The sequence below is a fragment of the Crocodylus porosus genome, unplaced genomic scaffold (genome assembly GCF_001723895.1).
Source record: "Crocodylus porosus isolate Cpor-Errol unplaced genomic scaffold, CroPor_comp1, whole genome shotgun sequence".
NCBI lineage: Eukaryota > Metazoa > Chordata > Crocodylia > Crocodylidae > Crocodylus > Crocodylus porosus.
Window position 1 is genome coordinate 62,949,470 of NW_017728886.1, and position 15,684 is coordinate 62,965,153.

At 43.9% G+C, this 15,684-nt stretch overlaps 1 protein-coding gene across 5 annotated transcripts in view; it reads left to right on the forward strand.

Moving 5' to 3' along the window:
- OXNAD1 (oxidoreductase NAD binding domain containing 1) overlaps positions 1-5,411 on the forward strand; it is a 35,085-nt gene extending 29,674 nt beyond the window's left edge. For all 5 annotated transcript variants that reach the window (XM_019535583.1, XM_019535611.1, XM_019535602.1 and 2 more), the window contains exons 6-8: positions 106-348; positions 3,617-3,725; positions 4,992-5,411. In XM_019535583.1, the coding sequence (XP_019391128.1) occupies positions 106-348; positions 3,617-3,725; positions 4,992-5,146 (507 nt within the window). In that variant the 3' untranslated portion in view covers positions 5,147-5,411. The remainder of the gene's footprint in view (positions 1-105; positions 349-3,616; positions 3,726-4,991) is intronic.
- The last annotated feature ends 10,273 nt before the right edge of the window (positions 5,412-15,684 follow it).

The following is a 15,684-nucleotide window of genomic DNA, read 5'->3' on the forward strand; positions in this document are numbered from 1 at the left end:
GATCTTATTCTTAAGCTTAGTTTGTCTTATGACTCAGTGATGCAAAAAGAATTGTATTTCATTCTTTGCTTTTGGTTTGGAAATAACCTCTTTTTCCATCTCTAGTGCACCCTTGACTCAGAAGTAGCTCTGCGAGTGGGAGGTGACTTCTGCTTTGATCCACAGCCTGGAGACTCTCCTGTAAACCTTGTGCTGATAGCAGGAGGAGTAGGAATTAACCCACTGTTCTCCATACTGCTACATGTAGCAGATCTTTACATAAACCAAGAGACTAAGGGAAGTGGGTATAAAATGGGAACTGTGAAACTGCTGTACAGTGCAAAGAATACAAATGAGCTCTTATTCAAGGTAGGAAAAAGGAAATAGTGTTTTGGATGTTTATTCCTTCCTTTCAGAAGGCTTGTCCATTTATTGTTATGTATCATTGCAAAGCCTGGTGCCCTGTATAGTCCTGTTGCACCAGGACTATGTAGAGCCAAAAGATCCTCCCTGCCCCAGAAAGCTTCTTTGTTATGTCAATCTAAGAATGACAGGAATTCTGGGAATGTTTGTGGCTCCCATTAATTTCATTGGTGAAAACTCAGGCACTACTATATAAATTTTAATGTAACTTTCAATCTTCACCCTCTTCAGTGCTGTTTCTTTAATTGAAATTTAATTCCTTTGACTTTGCTTCCTGTTTGGGAACATCTTACCTCATGATCCAATGTAATATATTTCCAAAGAGACCATTGGAAGTTAATTAAGCCACAGGTTGTCAAGTACCTCTATAGAACCTGTTCTAATGGCAAATGCTTTCTGAATAATTCTAACTAGAAATACATGAAACTGTGACATGTGCCTGTGTGCATCTGCAGGATGTCTACATTAATGTATAATTCAGATGGAACTTAAAAATGGACATCCATGCTCAAAATGCATTTACCCAGCTGTATTTCTATATTTCAGTAACACTTCATTTTTTCCTTTAAAAGACATTTTGTAAAATAGCTTCTGTTATCCTAACATGAAAATGCAAGCATACATTAAGAAGGGGATGGGGACTGTTATTACCATATGTTTTGCCTGATTCTCATTTGGGATAGTCATGTCATTACACGGTGTTGCCTGTTCAGTTTGATATAGTCCTTGCAATATACTTTAGTACCATCAACATTTATGTAGCAGCAGGAGACCATTATCCTGTGGCAGTTTAAGACTGAATGGTAGAGTACTAAGATATAGGGTCACTGATAACACTGTTAGGGTCAAATCAGCACTAAGTGAAAATTCTGTCTCTAATGAGAGAGTTTGCCTTGAAGAAATTAAAGGCTGGATCATGAGATACTGAGGAAAATAAACACCCAAAGTTAAGCCAAAGATCTCTTATGGTTACAAAAATGGCCAATCAGTATGAAACTAAGAATAGCAGTAGGCTTGCTACTGAGATTATTAAGTCAATGAGAGGCCTCAGGCTGGAGTCTCTACTGGGACTGGCTTAAAATAGATTTAGAGGAAACGAACACAGTTTTTTCTTGGAAAAGAAAATATTTTTGGTTATCAAAGCCTGGAAATTCCCAGTTGTATTTAAACATCTTAGTGGATTGGTCAGCAAGCTGTTAAATGCACATGTTATTTGACATGAAAATGAAAGTTGCAGCTCATTGGCACAACACTGTGTAAAGTACTCACATATGTGAAGCAGCTTTGGCTACTGTCCTCCTGGTCAGAATCAACCTGGAAATTTCAATGAAGGTATCCACCCATTGCCGAAACAAATTATTGTATTTTCCTTTCTTGTGTATGAAAGTAGTGATTGAAAAACCTGCAGAACCCGTTATGACATTTGAAACTGACGGGGTCCTCATCTAACAGAATAGCCCCAGTTATAGTCACAACACAATACAAACTACATATCTGGAAAAGGAAGAAAAGATCATTTTAGGAATGTTAAGTCTCCTTCATACTAGTAGTGTGGGGTGGTTCAGACAAAAGTTTGTAGCTTGATATCTTAAATAAATACTCAAATAACTGATAAATTCCTCCTCTTCCCCTGTTGTATTGCACATCTTAAAAGCAACAGTTTTTATAGCAGTAATTTGATTCTTGCCCACCTTCACTGTGTTGTCCTTTATAGCTCATGTTTCTTTAATGCCTGCCCAGTTTGTCTTGTGTTCATTAGTTGGCCCATTCTTTTTTATTGTAGATCATCTCTTTCCCAGGTGTCTGGGAAAGGCCCAATGGTGCCATAGTCCTAGTTCATGCCTCTAGGCCTCCTTGTAATACAAACAATAGATAATAGGAAACAGGTTACTAGTTAGTAAGCAAACAAAACAAACAAACAGTAAAATAATCCAGAATGCTATAGAACAGAGCTGGTGTTACTTCAGCATATTCTAGCTAATATACTTTCTTCAAAATAAATTAATAGAGCACTCCCCCAATCCTCTACAGTAAACAAAAGCCCCAGATAGTAAACCTCTGTCCGTGCTCTAAGGTTTGAGCAGGAGGGGGGTCAGCCTGTGGCATTGGCCTCTTTGTGGAGCACGTAGCAGATCAGGGAAAAGACAGAGTGCCAGGGTGCAGCAGAGAGGGCAGGAAGCAGAAAGTAGAGCAGGAATTTGGGCAGGGAGTAGGAAGCAGAGCAGCAGATTGGTTAGAGGAAGAGGATCAGAGTAGCACTCAGGGAGAACATGGATCTGATTTCTGGCATTCTTGCCAAAGAGGTTGGCCTCAATGACTTAAGAGCAACTCCAGGAGGAGCAAGGGGCGGGGAAGTGGCTGCTTAGGAGCTTGAGTGCATTGCTATGTGTGCAGGAGCCTGTAGGGACATCAGTGAGCTGAATCACCTCAACTTTAACTCTGAATGATGTAGTGTTAAAATTGGAGCACTTTTGCTAAATTTGTATCACTACAGGCTTCTGCACACCTAATTGTTACACTGTAGCAGCAGCTCCACCTTGAACTGTGCCCTTAGACTGTAGATGGTAACAAATGAAATCTTAGCTTGAGATTTCATTGCTCCACTTATTTCTTTAAATTTTAACAATGCAGTAGCTAAAGCCTCAAAGTTTTTGTGAGAGCAATCACAGCAGTGAATTAGGGAACTGAAAATGATCAGGTTTCTACTTTGATTATTAATAGCATTAAATCTATACTGTAATGGGTTTTGCAAAAACAAGAAAAGTCTGTATTGTTACCCAAGGTCAGGTGGCTTCAAGGTTGAACTAAAAGGTTTGGACAAATTAAATGCACAAAGTGCACATTTTAAGTTTCAGTGCTGCAGGTTTTTGGAAGGCACAGAAAGGAAATGGGGACAGCTGCAAGGCAGGAAGCCACAAAACAGCGGAAATGGTTATAAGATGCAAGTGTTGATTAGTTACAACCTGTTGCAGAAAAGGAATAAAGTATTAGCCGTATATGGTTGCATATTCCAGGTACAGAAATGCTGTGCACTTTAAGAGTGCTGCCCTGTAAGAGAAAAAAAAGAAAAAAACCCCAAATTCTCAACTTTCACATGTAATATATGCATAGTCTAATAGTATATGCTAACTATTGATGTTGTTCTGGGACCTTGTGCACTCATCTGCTTTGATTTAATGGACTGTGGTATAACCAAGTATGTTTAACATTCCAGGAAAATATCCTTCGTTTAATGAATGCATTTCCTGGAAAGATTGCGTGCAACTTCCATGTTACCCAGCAGAGTTTGCAAGTCTGTGAAGAACTTCAGCCATATATTATAGGTATGTAGTATGGCTGGCAGTACACAGATGCATAAAAAGTTGTCAGTCCCTTTGGAGATAGCATTTGTGTTGTTTAGTGGGGCTGTGCAAAATTTCGCTGGCTGTTTAGACTCGTTTCGAGCTCAAAACAGCAAAATCGAAATGAAACGGAGGGCTTCGAAACAAAACGAGGCCAGTCAAAACATTTTAAAAGTTTCAAAACATTTTGAGTTTCGAAGCAGCAGCCCAGCCACGTGGTGGGAGGCAGGGAAGAGCCAAGCTGCGCTCCCAGCAGCTCCATGCAGCCCCATGTGGCTCAGCCTGGCAGGGAGTGCACCACTGGCTCTACCTGCCGGGCTGCACTCCTAGCAGCTCCACCAGCCCCATGAAGCTCAGCTCCGGTGGGAGACGGACGGAGCCAGAGCTGCGCTCCACCTCCTGGCACTGGGCTGAGTTCCACAGGGCTTGAAGCTGCTGGGAACCCTCCCCAGTGGAGGCGCCTCCTGCCACTGGGCTGGGTTCCCAGCTGCTTGAAACCCGGTGCAGCCACTTGAAGCATGATCGCAGCACTGGGGAGGGGAACTCAGCTGAGCTGAGGTCCCTTCTGCCGCCTGATCGCAGCAGTATTTTAAGTCTTTTAAAATACTAGATTATCTATATAAAAGCACTTAAAGTGAGATTGGATTCCAGCGGTTGAGTGGAGAAACTTATGTACAAATAAATTAAATGGTTTATTTTTCTGTATTTTTTTAGATCTTACCATAATTTCATGTTCACAAATTCAGTCTTACAGCTGTGCTGAATTAGAAGCAAGAAAAATTAATTGAAACTTTGTGCCCAACTCTTTCCTCCCTATGTTACATTATCTTTGCTTAAAGCTGTAATGATAGAGTAGGATTAGCCTATTGCCTTTAAGGCATGCTTAATTGATTCCATTTCTGTTGTCCTTGGGTTAGAGTAAGTGATCCATTGCTGTTTAGTTCTAAGGTAGTTTATCTTCTTGTTAAGGGAAATTGAACAAGTAATGTCCTGTAAATTGGTTCAGACTTTTCTTACGTGCTAATCTAAATTTTCAAGTGACTAAACAGTTTTAGATGCCTCATTATTTTTTATGTTTAAACTCTGTAAACCTTAAATGGGTCTGAGTTCTCAGAGAGCAAGTGCCCACAGCAGCAAAAAGCACCCATCAATTTTTTAAACATTAGGTCTCTGCCTCTTGATTGTGTTGAAGATTTTGTCTTCATATAAAATACTTGTGTTGTTAACTACTTACATTCTTTTTGTCAGAGGGAAGAATATCTGCAAAGGATCTGGAAAAACATGCATCTAAGGATACTTTATGGTACATATGTGGTCCACCTCCAATGATAGAATCTATATCCAAGTTACTGAAAAACCTTGGTGTTCCTACAGACTGCATTCTCTTTGAAAAGTGGTGGTAGCAACAGCTATTTAGCAGAAACTAAACTATATAAATTAATTTATATATTTTGATAGATGAAAAATAACTGAAACGCACAGAAGATGGATTCTGCTATGAACTAACTAAATGCAAGACCTCAGTAGTTACACATGGAATCATCCTGTATCTAATAAGCATTCTTAAATGATACTATAGTGCACTCTGATTTGGGTCATTATAGTTTTACTGCTTTTGAAGAAAAGCATGGTGTATTTTATATTAAAGATGAGAACCATTTAATTTTGTGTGCGTTTCGCTCATTTGTTTTGATAGTAGTATGCATCTGTTTTGTGTACATTAATTTATTGTTAATTAAGCAGGTTTTTAAAACAAGTTGGTAATATTTTCATTATGCCTTTAACAAAGTAGTAAATAAATGTGCAAAAATGATACAGACTGTGGTATAACTAATACAGGCCATACTTTTATAAGCTAAGCCAGTGGTTCTCAGCTTTTTAGACTTTCACTCATTTTCTGACTACAGAAAAATAGAGCAATTTTTCCTATTGCTAGAGCTCAAAGACAAGAACAGGTCAGAATGTTTTTAACACTATGGGTTCCTATGTGAAGCATTCATCTTGCGAATCGTGTTTCCACACGTAACAGTGCATCCTTTGGTGAGGATCACTGAGCTAAGCCAAGCCAGACTGGGCACTTGGCAGAGCTTCCCATCCAGCCTATAATTAATAAATGGCACAGTTCCCAAAGTCATATGTACATGCAGAAAGTCATATATGCACAGAATCCATGTTCTTGGGGCTGAAGTCTTTTTCATGAGACTTAAACTTTCTGTATAAGACATGTTGGAAAAATAGGTCACTGCTTAAACTAAGTTACATTTGATTTACTTAAAAGTACTTTTATGTTGGCCTTTCTGTTGTGAAAGGGAAGAAGCCAACTTAGCTATCCTTACTTGACACCCTTATAAAGATGGATGACTTTAGTTTAATGGATTCCATTACTGGCATGTTATGAGTTTCAACCCCAAATAGTACATGCCAAATATTATGAGATTTCATTTTTTTCCACTTTCACCTTTTATTTCCCCTTCCTTTACTGGCACTGTATAAGGTCCCTGTTTGGAGGAGATTTCAATACAAAAATAGAGGTCACAAGTGAGACGCCACAAGGCAACACACTGTCAAGTGGTTGTTTTGCATTATTACAAATTTATTTCAATATTTAAAAAAACCCCACACATCTAGATATGTAGTTTATAACCTGAGCGAGGTAGGAAGTTGGGATGACTTGTTGTGGCAGATGCCATATGGAGAGGCACGAGCTTTTAAAAGGATGAAGATTACAGAGGAGGTCTGAGACGGAGAAGGTGAAATCATCTCTCATTACTTTTCATCATCTGGAGTTATAACCCTTCAAGAACAGATATAAGCAGAACTATTCTAGTGCTAGAACCAAAACCTTCTGCCAGGTTCAGATCCAAGACACTAATGCAAACATTCCCCTGTGCACCTAAATTGAAATTTCATATTTAAGGCTTTATCCTTTCTGTACATGAAAGTGACTTTTAGATGAAGTAGACAAGTCCAGAGAGTTTTTGGTTCAGAGTTGAGAACTAACTTCAGGCAAACAAACTTGGTTTTAACAACATACTGTTTGTATCAGGACATTACAAAATACTTCTGAGCATAAGCAGCCACTTATTACATCACATGCATCCGAAATCACTTTTAAGAATTCAGGATTGAGTGTAGGTACTATGAATTGTAGGTACCAGAAACGAGATAATTTAATTTTTGGTTATTTTCCCCCCCACTTCCCCAAAAAAGATCCCTCCAGATGGAGTAAGAAAGTGGAGTGCTACTAACGTATTTCAAACAAGATTTTGCTTCCTAAATTTTCACTCACATGTATAACTGGCTTTTATTCCCATTTTCTTTACAGGCATATAGAGCTCAGTGGTTTCACCTGATAAGGCTTAGTTGGCTTCATTCACCTCTAAATCTGCTATCTTCCTTTCCCCCAAACTAGAATTTTTGCATACTTTTAACTGATCTTAATGTTTGCCAAGCTGTGGAAGAGATTTTCCTCAGCTCATGCAATATCTCTAATTCATTGCAGGTAGACAAAAAAAAAAAAAAAAAGGAGATGCATCTTAGAGAGTAAACAGTACAGTACAGTACAAAGACCCAGTCCTGCTCCACTTGAAATCAGGGGAAAATTACCTCAATTTCATATTTGTGTTAGTACATTTCAATAACTTGCATGTGACTGAAGGATTGAGAGAGAAACATTAAAAAACCCAAACCCTTTCTCCCCACAATTTAACTGCACTACCCAGTAGACCACTTAAGAAGACACACAATGGGAGTATTATTGCCCTTAGTGCAAACAAACAATACCTTAAAAAAACCTATGAACAATTTACCAATTCTTGGTAAATAGCATATTGTCCTGGCGCTGCAGGTGGTTGCTCCACTCCTGTCCTTCAGACGGTGACGTAGTGTTGGTGGGCGCAAACTGTGATGCTGTAGCTATGTTGCCATAGCAACATGCTCCCTTGTTATAGCGTGTTGCTACGGTGACATAGGGGCTAAAAATAATAGCGCGCCTCCAGTATGATGCAGTACAGTATGTTACTACACTGTCGTTTAGTACTAAAAGAAAGTACTAAATGATGGTGCATTAACAATGGTGCCGTAGGGCCATGTGCAGACTCACCCAGTGCCTCCTATTGCCTGGTAATGTTAGGAAATCAGCGAATTAGGCCATTAAAAAAGAACTGATGGAATATTGACACAGTACCGAATACCTGGTGATCTGAAGTCATCCTTTCTGGGGTATGAGCCAGCAAATGGGACAGTCTGATTGCCTCCATTCAGTAGGACTTCAGGAAGGTGACTCTGTTTATCCCTTGGCTTCCAACATTCTGTACAGACTTTAGGGAATATCCTGGGCTCACAAGGGGAAATAAAATTCACTGCTTCTTTTGCAGGCAGAAGACTAGAGAGGTGGGCAAAGAGTGTCCTCTCCTCCCAGTGAAGAATGCGAGGTCTTTCCTAAGGGAAAAAATCACAAGCTCTGGGCACATCTACACGTGCAAATAATCTGGAAGCAGTTTACTTTAGTGTAAAGTACTCTAGAGTAAACTGGGCACGCATCTACTGTAACAGTACAAGCACTTGCCTGCTTCCTGTCTACAGGCTAGCTGCCCACCTTGCTATCCTGCCATGCCTTGATGTAATAGGATTGTACCTAGACAGGAGGCTATTCATTTTGAACCCTGATGATTAGGGGGAATGTCTGCAGCTTTGTTTCACACCTACACTGTGGCTCAAGCATTGCACGTGGCACCCACCAGTGGTTTGCACTGGGTCTTTCATAACACAAACAGACAAACACATACTGGGCTCCAAGCCCTCAACTCCCTCACTGGGGCTCCACACACTGTCCCTCACTAGGGCTCACTGGGGTCTGCCACCCCATCTGGCTCAGGTGGCTGTAGCCCTGCCTGGCCCTCTGCCCTGGGGTATTACACTGTGAGGCTCAGGTGGCTGTAGCCATGCGTGGCCCCCTCTCAGGCTCACGAAGATCCCTCTGCTGACCTGGGCCCTGCTTCAGGATTCCTATGAGCCTGGGCTCCCCCTGAGCCAGTTGAACGCACCAGGGAGGCAGGGGCTGGGGTTAGAAGGCACCCCACACTTGCCTTTCACTGGGAAGCTGATTGGCCTGGCATTTCTTGGGGACTCCCCTACCACAGGGAGCCCCACCAGACCCTCTCGCCCCACCCTTCTCCAGCAGGGTGCAGTTTCACATCTTACCTAGGCCAAATGAGGCCTCCTCCATCCCCATAGCCTCCCCTGTCCTCCATAATGTTCCTGGCAGAGCTCAGCAGATAAGTGTTTCTCCTCTGCTGGCTGATCATGAACTACCCTCAGCTCAGGGAACTGGGACTTCAAATGGCCACTCCAATCAGGCACCTGGCCCAGTCCTTAAAGTGACAGGCACTACCAGTGCTCTGCCACGTTTATATGTGATGTGTAGATCTATACCAAGCCACTGCAGCAGCCAAGGGGAGCTCTCTAGGTTCCCACTGGGTCATGGGTGACTGGTGCTTCCTGAGTTGGGGGGGCACTTGCCCCCCCAGCAGCAAGTGACGAGGGGGAGTCCCCCCATGGCTGATCCTGCCAACTGGAGGTGGGGGGTCCCCCTGCAGCTAATCCCACCAACCTGCAAATGGCAGCAACACATCACTGGCACTTCCAGGCAGGGCCATCCCTGGGTGGGCGTTAATCAGGGCGACCGCCCTGGGCCCTACGTTTTGGGGGGCTTCACAGAGCTGGGCGCAGTGGCAGGGCAACACCACACTGCCACTGGCTTCATGTCCAGCCACTTAGCACCCTACCCTCACCGCCAAATCTGCCTCTGAATCCAGCACTACTGGCCACTCACCTCTCCTCTCCCTCCCGCCGCCAAATCTGCTGCCAGCTTCCTCCCATCCAGGGGCAGGACCCCACACAGAATGATTTGCCATGGGCTCCGCACCCTGCTCAGATCATCGGTGCTTCCAGGCACACCACTAGCACTTCTGGGTGAGCACGATCAGCTGTGGGAGGGATCACTTCCGCTGGCACCCCCACTCCCCAGCCGGCACCCTCAGGGGTGGGGCACCAGCACTCTTGCCTGCCCCCTGCCTGAGACTGCTGGCTGTAAGGGGATGCACCAGCGCTTTCAGGGAGTGCATCTGCACATCCGTACACCCCCTACACATCACCACTGCCCTGGGTGTTAGCCCAGGAGTTGGCAGGGTGGGGTCTGGGACATTGCTCCTTGCACCTGGAAGCCACCTGCTGCTGGGGCAGGCCTTACCACCAGAGCCTGGGTGGGATCAATGCCCCCTGCCCTGGCAGCAGGGAACTCCCAGCCTCCACTCTGTGATTGCAGGACTGGGGCTGACAGATCCTTATCTCTCAGGGATCTCCCAGCCTGATGAGGATCTCCCAGCTCAGGCCCACAATGACAGAGCTGGGTCCTGTGACCACAGAGAGTGGTCTGAGGATCTTCCATCCCCGGGCCCTGCAACTCCCTGAATCTGAAGGTGGGCAGACAGTCCCCACCCAGGCTCTGGTGGCAGAGCCCACCCTGGCAGCAGGCAGCTCCTGGGGGCAGGGAAGAATCTGCTGCCTGGCTAGCCAGGGGCACATTTGATCCTGGTCAGGCGTCTACACCTACGCTACTGCACAGTAAGTAATGGAGAGTAAATTTGCTCTTTGCATCTACAGGTAGCAAATTTACTCACGATTAAAGCAAATTACTGTGCAGTAAGCATCTACACATGTAGACGGTGATGCTTACTGTACAGTAATTAGCTCTAACTTCAAGTAAAGCATCTTGTGTAGATATAGCCACTGTGTTCCAGGGTTGTTTGGGTTTTTTGTTTTTGTTTTTTTTGGGGGGGGTGTTGATTGCTGCATTTGTCTAAGAAACACTACATTAAGGCAACCATGACCACTAGATATCACTATTCACATAGCCAGGAGAAGTGACAACTGAAAAACAATGTGGGAGCTTGGTGAAAAAAGCTAGCTACCCTATGTATGCATCTTTGGGACTCCCAGCACCATACTTCAAGGTGTAACACTGTCTAAGCCAGCTATCATGTGCACAGGGTTCCAAACCATTACTCGAGTGATCAGTTATTAGCAATCGGTTTTAATACATGAGAATTCCCTGCTTTGTTTTGGATTATTGCATCCAAGATTTTTGGGATTTTGTGTCTGTGAGCTGGACTCATAGGTTTTTGGTCCTGCATCCTGTATTGAGCACAGAGAGTGTCAGTGCTTCTCACAATCTACATTTTATACATGCATTTGGTTTCCCCAGACAAGTTGGGAAGTGGTGATACTACATATTAGTATGCCTAGGTATGCTGATGTACATTTTAGACATGTTCAAGTACAATTTTTTACTTCCATTAGGGAACTTGCCCATTGCCAGAAATCAGTGCAGATGAATCAATTCTTAAGAAAGGTTAACTGTGAGCAGAGGCAGCCCTACTTTCTTTGAGCCTAAAATAGAAGCTGAACCACATTCAGCACTTGTTTAATTACACCCATGACAATATGCAATAAGAAAAATTCAGTTTTCTTTGGGTAGATCCATGCTACCTGGAGGGAGGACGTGGGTGGACCAGAGGACAGGCTTTGCTGACTCTTGTCAGTGACAGCCTGGGGGCAGATTAGCCCAGCACTTGGGCAGATCACACAAGCTGTGACTGAGGCTAGAAGCGCTGCCCTAGCAGGGGGGTGGAGAGCCCCATAGGTTGGTGGCAGAATATGACCTCCTGTCAGTTGCAGTGGGATCTGGCACAGATGTTCATTATAGTGCTCTAACCTGAAGCACTGAAGTCTGATACCACATCTATCTAGGGTTATCTTAGAGCGGGATCTGCCATTTTTACAGAGCTTTGTGCGCCCTGACTGTCTGTTTGGTTACAGCTCCAGAGCACTTTCTATGTGCTTATCATGCAGTAAGTGTAACTTCTGTACCTGGCCTAACTGTGGGATCAGTACTAGAATTGCCTTCCTTCCTAACTCCTCTGCCTCTGTCAGTAGAGCAAGTCAACGAGGTATCTTCAGCTGTCTCCCTGGCAGGTGCCATACTCCTACTCTACTTCTGGTTATAGTATGGAGTCATCACCCACTCAGCCTCCTCTCCTTAACAAGCATAATGGGTGTCAAAAAAGGAGTCTAGGACATGTTCATGTTAGAGGTAGTAAGTGCCCCTGCCCCTGTACTTGTACCCCTACCAGCTTTGTCCTTACTGGAGTGCATTGTCATATTCACACAGATCTGCCCAACTGGCCTCTCCACAGAAGCACAAGAGACTATCCAACTGGTACAGCCTCAGAAGGAGGGGGAGAAGAACTATTTGCTATTCCTCCACTCCTGAGTCAGTAATACTGCCTCAGTGGATGCCTTTAAAATGGCCCATCAAATGCAGAGCAGATGCACAACTAAAATTGTGTATGAAAAACATTGTAAGCTCCTGAATATCTTGCACCCTTCACATATAAGAATAGTCTCAGGCAGATGAAAGCCCAAACCAGTAGACTTTAGACAGGCTGTGCCAGGAGAATAATGTCTACTTAGAGAGCTTGGAAGTGAAAAAAGGATAGATAGGTACTGATTTCCTTTCTGGGATTGGTCTCTCCACCCGTTTTGCATTAGCAGAATGTAACAAACAGTAAGGAAAAAGAGTAAAGCACCAACTAGTGTTGACACACAGTTTACCTCGTTTCTGAAGAATGCGTCACAGTACTAAAGCTATAACTTGTACAGGACCTCGTAAAACTTTTGGCAGTTTCCTCTGCGGTGGCAATTGCTCGTGCCAGCAGCCATTGCTAAGAGGGGTGAGCCAGTGGGCCTTGATCTGTCTTATGCTTTCTCTGATCACTGTAATACCTGATCTTTATGAACATTGCTTTTCCTAAATCCAGTTAAGAGCATTTTATTCATCTGGAAGTGGGATCGGTCCCCCTGGCAACTTTGGAGCAGTTCAGTGGGGTTATTCTTAATTCTGAAAAACGGTACAATTCTCCCAAACTTCTGGCATGCCTGCAAGAACTAGCAGTTTTTGCTTTGTGTGGGTGGAGTCTGAGAGAAGGATTTAGGAGCAGGGTTTGCATTTGCCAGTGTAGTCTGGTATAAAGGACAAATAAATGTATATAGTCCAGTAGGTCATCCTAATAGCATTCTTCCCAGTTATTGGTTTTCTCAGTCCAGAAGTTCAGTTAAACAAATCAATTATTACCATGAATAAACCAAGAGCTTGTTTGTTAAAAAGGTCACATTTAGCATTTCACTGCTTAGTGCTGGAGGGAAGCCCTTGTCTTCTGAAAAATGGTATAATTAGCAGCAATGTTATATTAGAGCCCAGAAAAAGAGGCCACAACAAACCAGCTTCCTATGTTTTTAAAACATTGAACAATTTTTTATAACAATATTAGTTTTAAAATGTTTCCCTTATAACTTTTAAAGCATCATTTATGATTATTAACTGGTTTGCAGTCTCTTTCTTCAACACAAATTACTTCCATTTCATACATTGCTTTCTCAAATGAACCCAAACTGCCCACATAGCACAGTGATTCACAAGCAGGGTGCCACAGCAGACTGGGGTGCCTTCAGAATACTTTCAAGGGTGCCATGAGGTGCCACGCAATGTTAGCAATTGATAGGTGTGCAAACATGATTCACCAGATAAACCCAGAGGGTGCATCCCCACAAGTGGAAACGTGTGTTCCCTGGGAACAACTAGCAGTGACACTTATTTGTACTGCTGCTAGCTGTCCCCAGGGAACTCCCCTGCATGCACACTCTACAGCACGTGTTGCCGTGGGTAGGGCCAAGGAGGCTGGGGCCAGCACCTGGGCTGACCCCAGCAGCCTTACCTGGGATCCTGAGGTCCCCCCCAGGGCTCCAGTGGTGGTGATCTGGGCACGCAGAGCCTGGCCAGCAGCTGGAGCATGGCTCCGGCCAGCCAGGCTCTGGTTTCAGGCAGCGCCCACTGCCACCACTTACACCACCCTGTACATCTCCCGCTGTCAAAAAACCCCACTGCACTGCAATTTAGCAGAGTGGTGAATGCCTGCTTGTGTGGTGCACATGGTTTGCAGCACCATAAGCCACTTGTGCATGTTCATCTGGGTGCACCTGGGTTTCAAATGATTAAAAACATTAGTGATATGTTGTGGGCTTCAAGTTCCCTTCAACACAAGGATTGCTCTGTTATTTTTCTGCAGTCAAAAATGAGTGAAAATTAAGAGCTGGCATTTGCTGACGGGTGCCTTGAGTCTAAAAAGATTGAGAACCACTGACAGCAAAAGGCAGTTCACAACCTTTTGCTTCTGTTACATCTCCCTCTCCCTCTAACCTCTTTCTGTCACTCCTCGTTATACTTGGATTGCGACAGAGGCAACGACATGTCTCTTCAATTGTTGGGTGTCATGTACACCTACTGTCCTGTAGAAATAATTTTAGCCAGGCAATCACCCACAGCAGGACGCGCAGAACAAACAGCTGTCATTTAAAAAAAAAATCTGAAAAAAATCCCAATAACAAGTACGTTCTTATATTGTGAACCTCTGGCTGGTGAGAGGATGGTTTTCCTTTAATTACACACTACCTTAGGCCTTTTTAACTACTACCATAGTTTACAGATACAGAACATCGTAGGTTCATACTGCATGTGGTGTCAGAAACATCTACCCTACCTGGAACTGTTACATGTCCTGTGGTCTAGAAATACCCATATAATTACTGAACTCAATATATTTGTTAGAGTTATTGCTACCTAGTTGTATTGATAGTCTACTAAGGAATCTTTTGGGATCTTTCTTCTGCATCTTAATGGCCTAATGGTGAAAGGCCAGCATTTTCATAACTACGTAGTAATTTATAATACATTGGATATGAAGCCACCTTAATTGAAGAAGATAGAATTATTTATCTTGCACGTTGACATGCAGCCCAGTATCATACATCATTTAGTCTAAACTTATAAGAAACTAAGAAGTCTCTGAAGGTCAGGGGCTATACATTTAAAGAGAAACAACATTCTCCCTCTTAGGTCCATTGAACCAAACCTCTTAGTCTTGGGAACATGATTATATAAGACAAGATTGTGCAGTGTCTTTTCCTTACGAACAGGCTGCTGAGAGAAAAAGGTGAAATGTGAACATTAGCACATTTGGGAAAAAGCCCACCTTTAAAACCGAAAAGGATGACTTGCAAGTTACATTGATTCCCCGGGACCCCCACAGGCCTCCCCGGGGCCCCCTCAGGCCCCAGGGGAGGGGCACCCAGGCCTAGGGTTAGCGAGGATCTAGTCAGGGAACTTCTGGAGGGACTGGATGTATTTAAATCAGCAGGACCTGATGATCTCCACCCCAGAGTGCTGAGGGAATTAGCAGAGGTCATTGAGGGACCCCTGGCACAGCTTTACGAGCACTCGTGGTGCTCTGGTGTGGTGCCAGAGAACTGGAAAAGGACCAATGCGGTTCCCATTTTCAAAAAAAGGGAGGAAAGAGGACCCAGGAAACTATAGGCCAGTTAGTCTTACCTCGATCCTGGGTAAGCTTTTTGAGAGAATTATCTTGGCGCATGTCCACAAGGGGCCAGCGGGGGATGTTGTGCTTAGGGGCAACCAACATGGGTTCATTAGAGGCAGTCCTGTCAGACCAACCTGGTGGCCTTCTATGACCAGGACACAAAATCCTTAGATGCAGGTGTAGCAGTGGACGTAGTATTTCTGGACTTTAGAAAAGCCTAAGAAACTTTCTCTCACCCCATTCTCATTAAAAAACTAGGAGACTGTGGTGTTGACACCTACACAGTCAAATGGGTCACCAGCTGGCTGGAGGGCTGCACCCAGAGAGTGGTGGTGGATGGGTCATTTTCGACCTGGAGGGATGTGGGCAGTGGGGTCTCCCAGGGCTCAGTCCTTGGGCCCACACTGTTCAACATATTCATCAGTGACTTGGATGAGGGGGTAAATAGC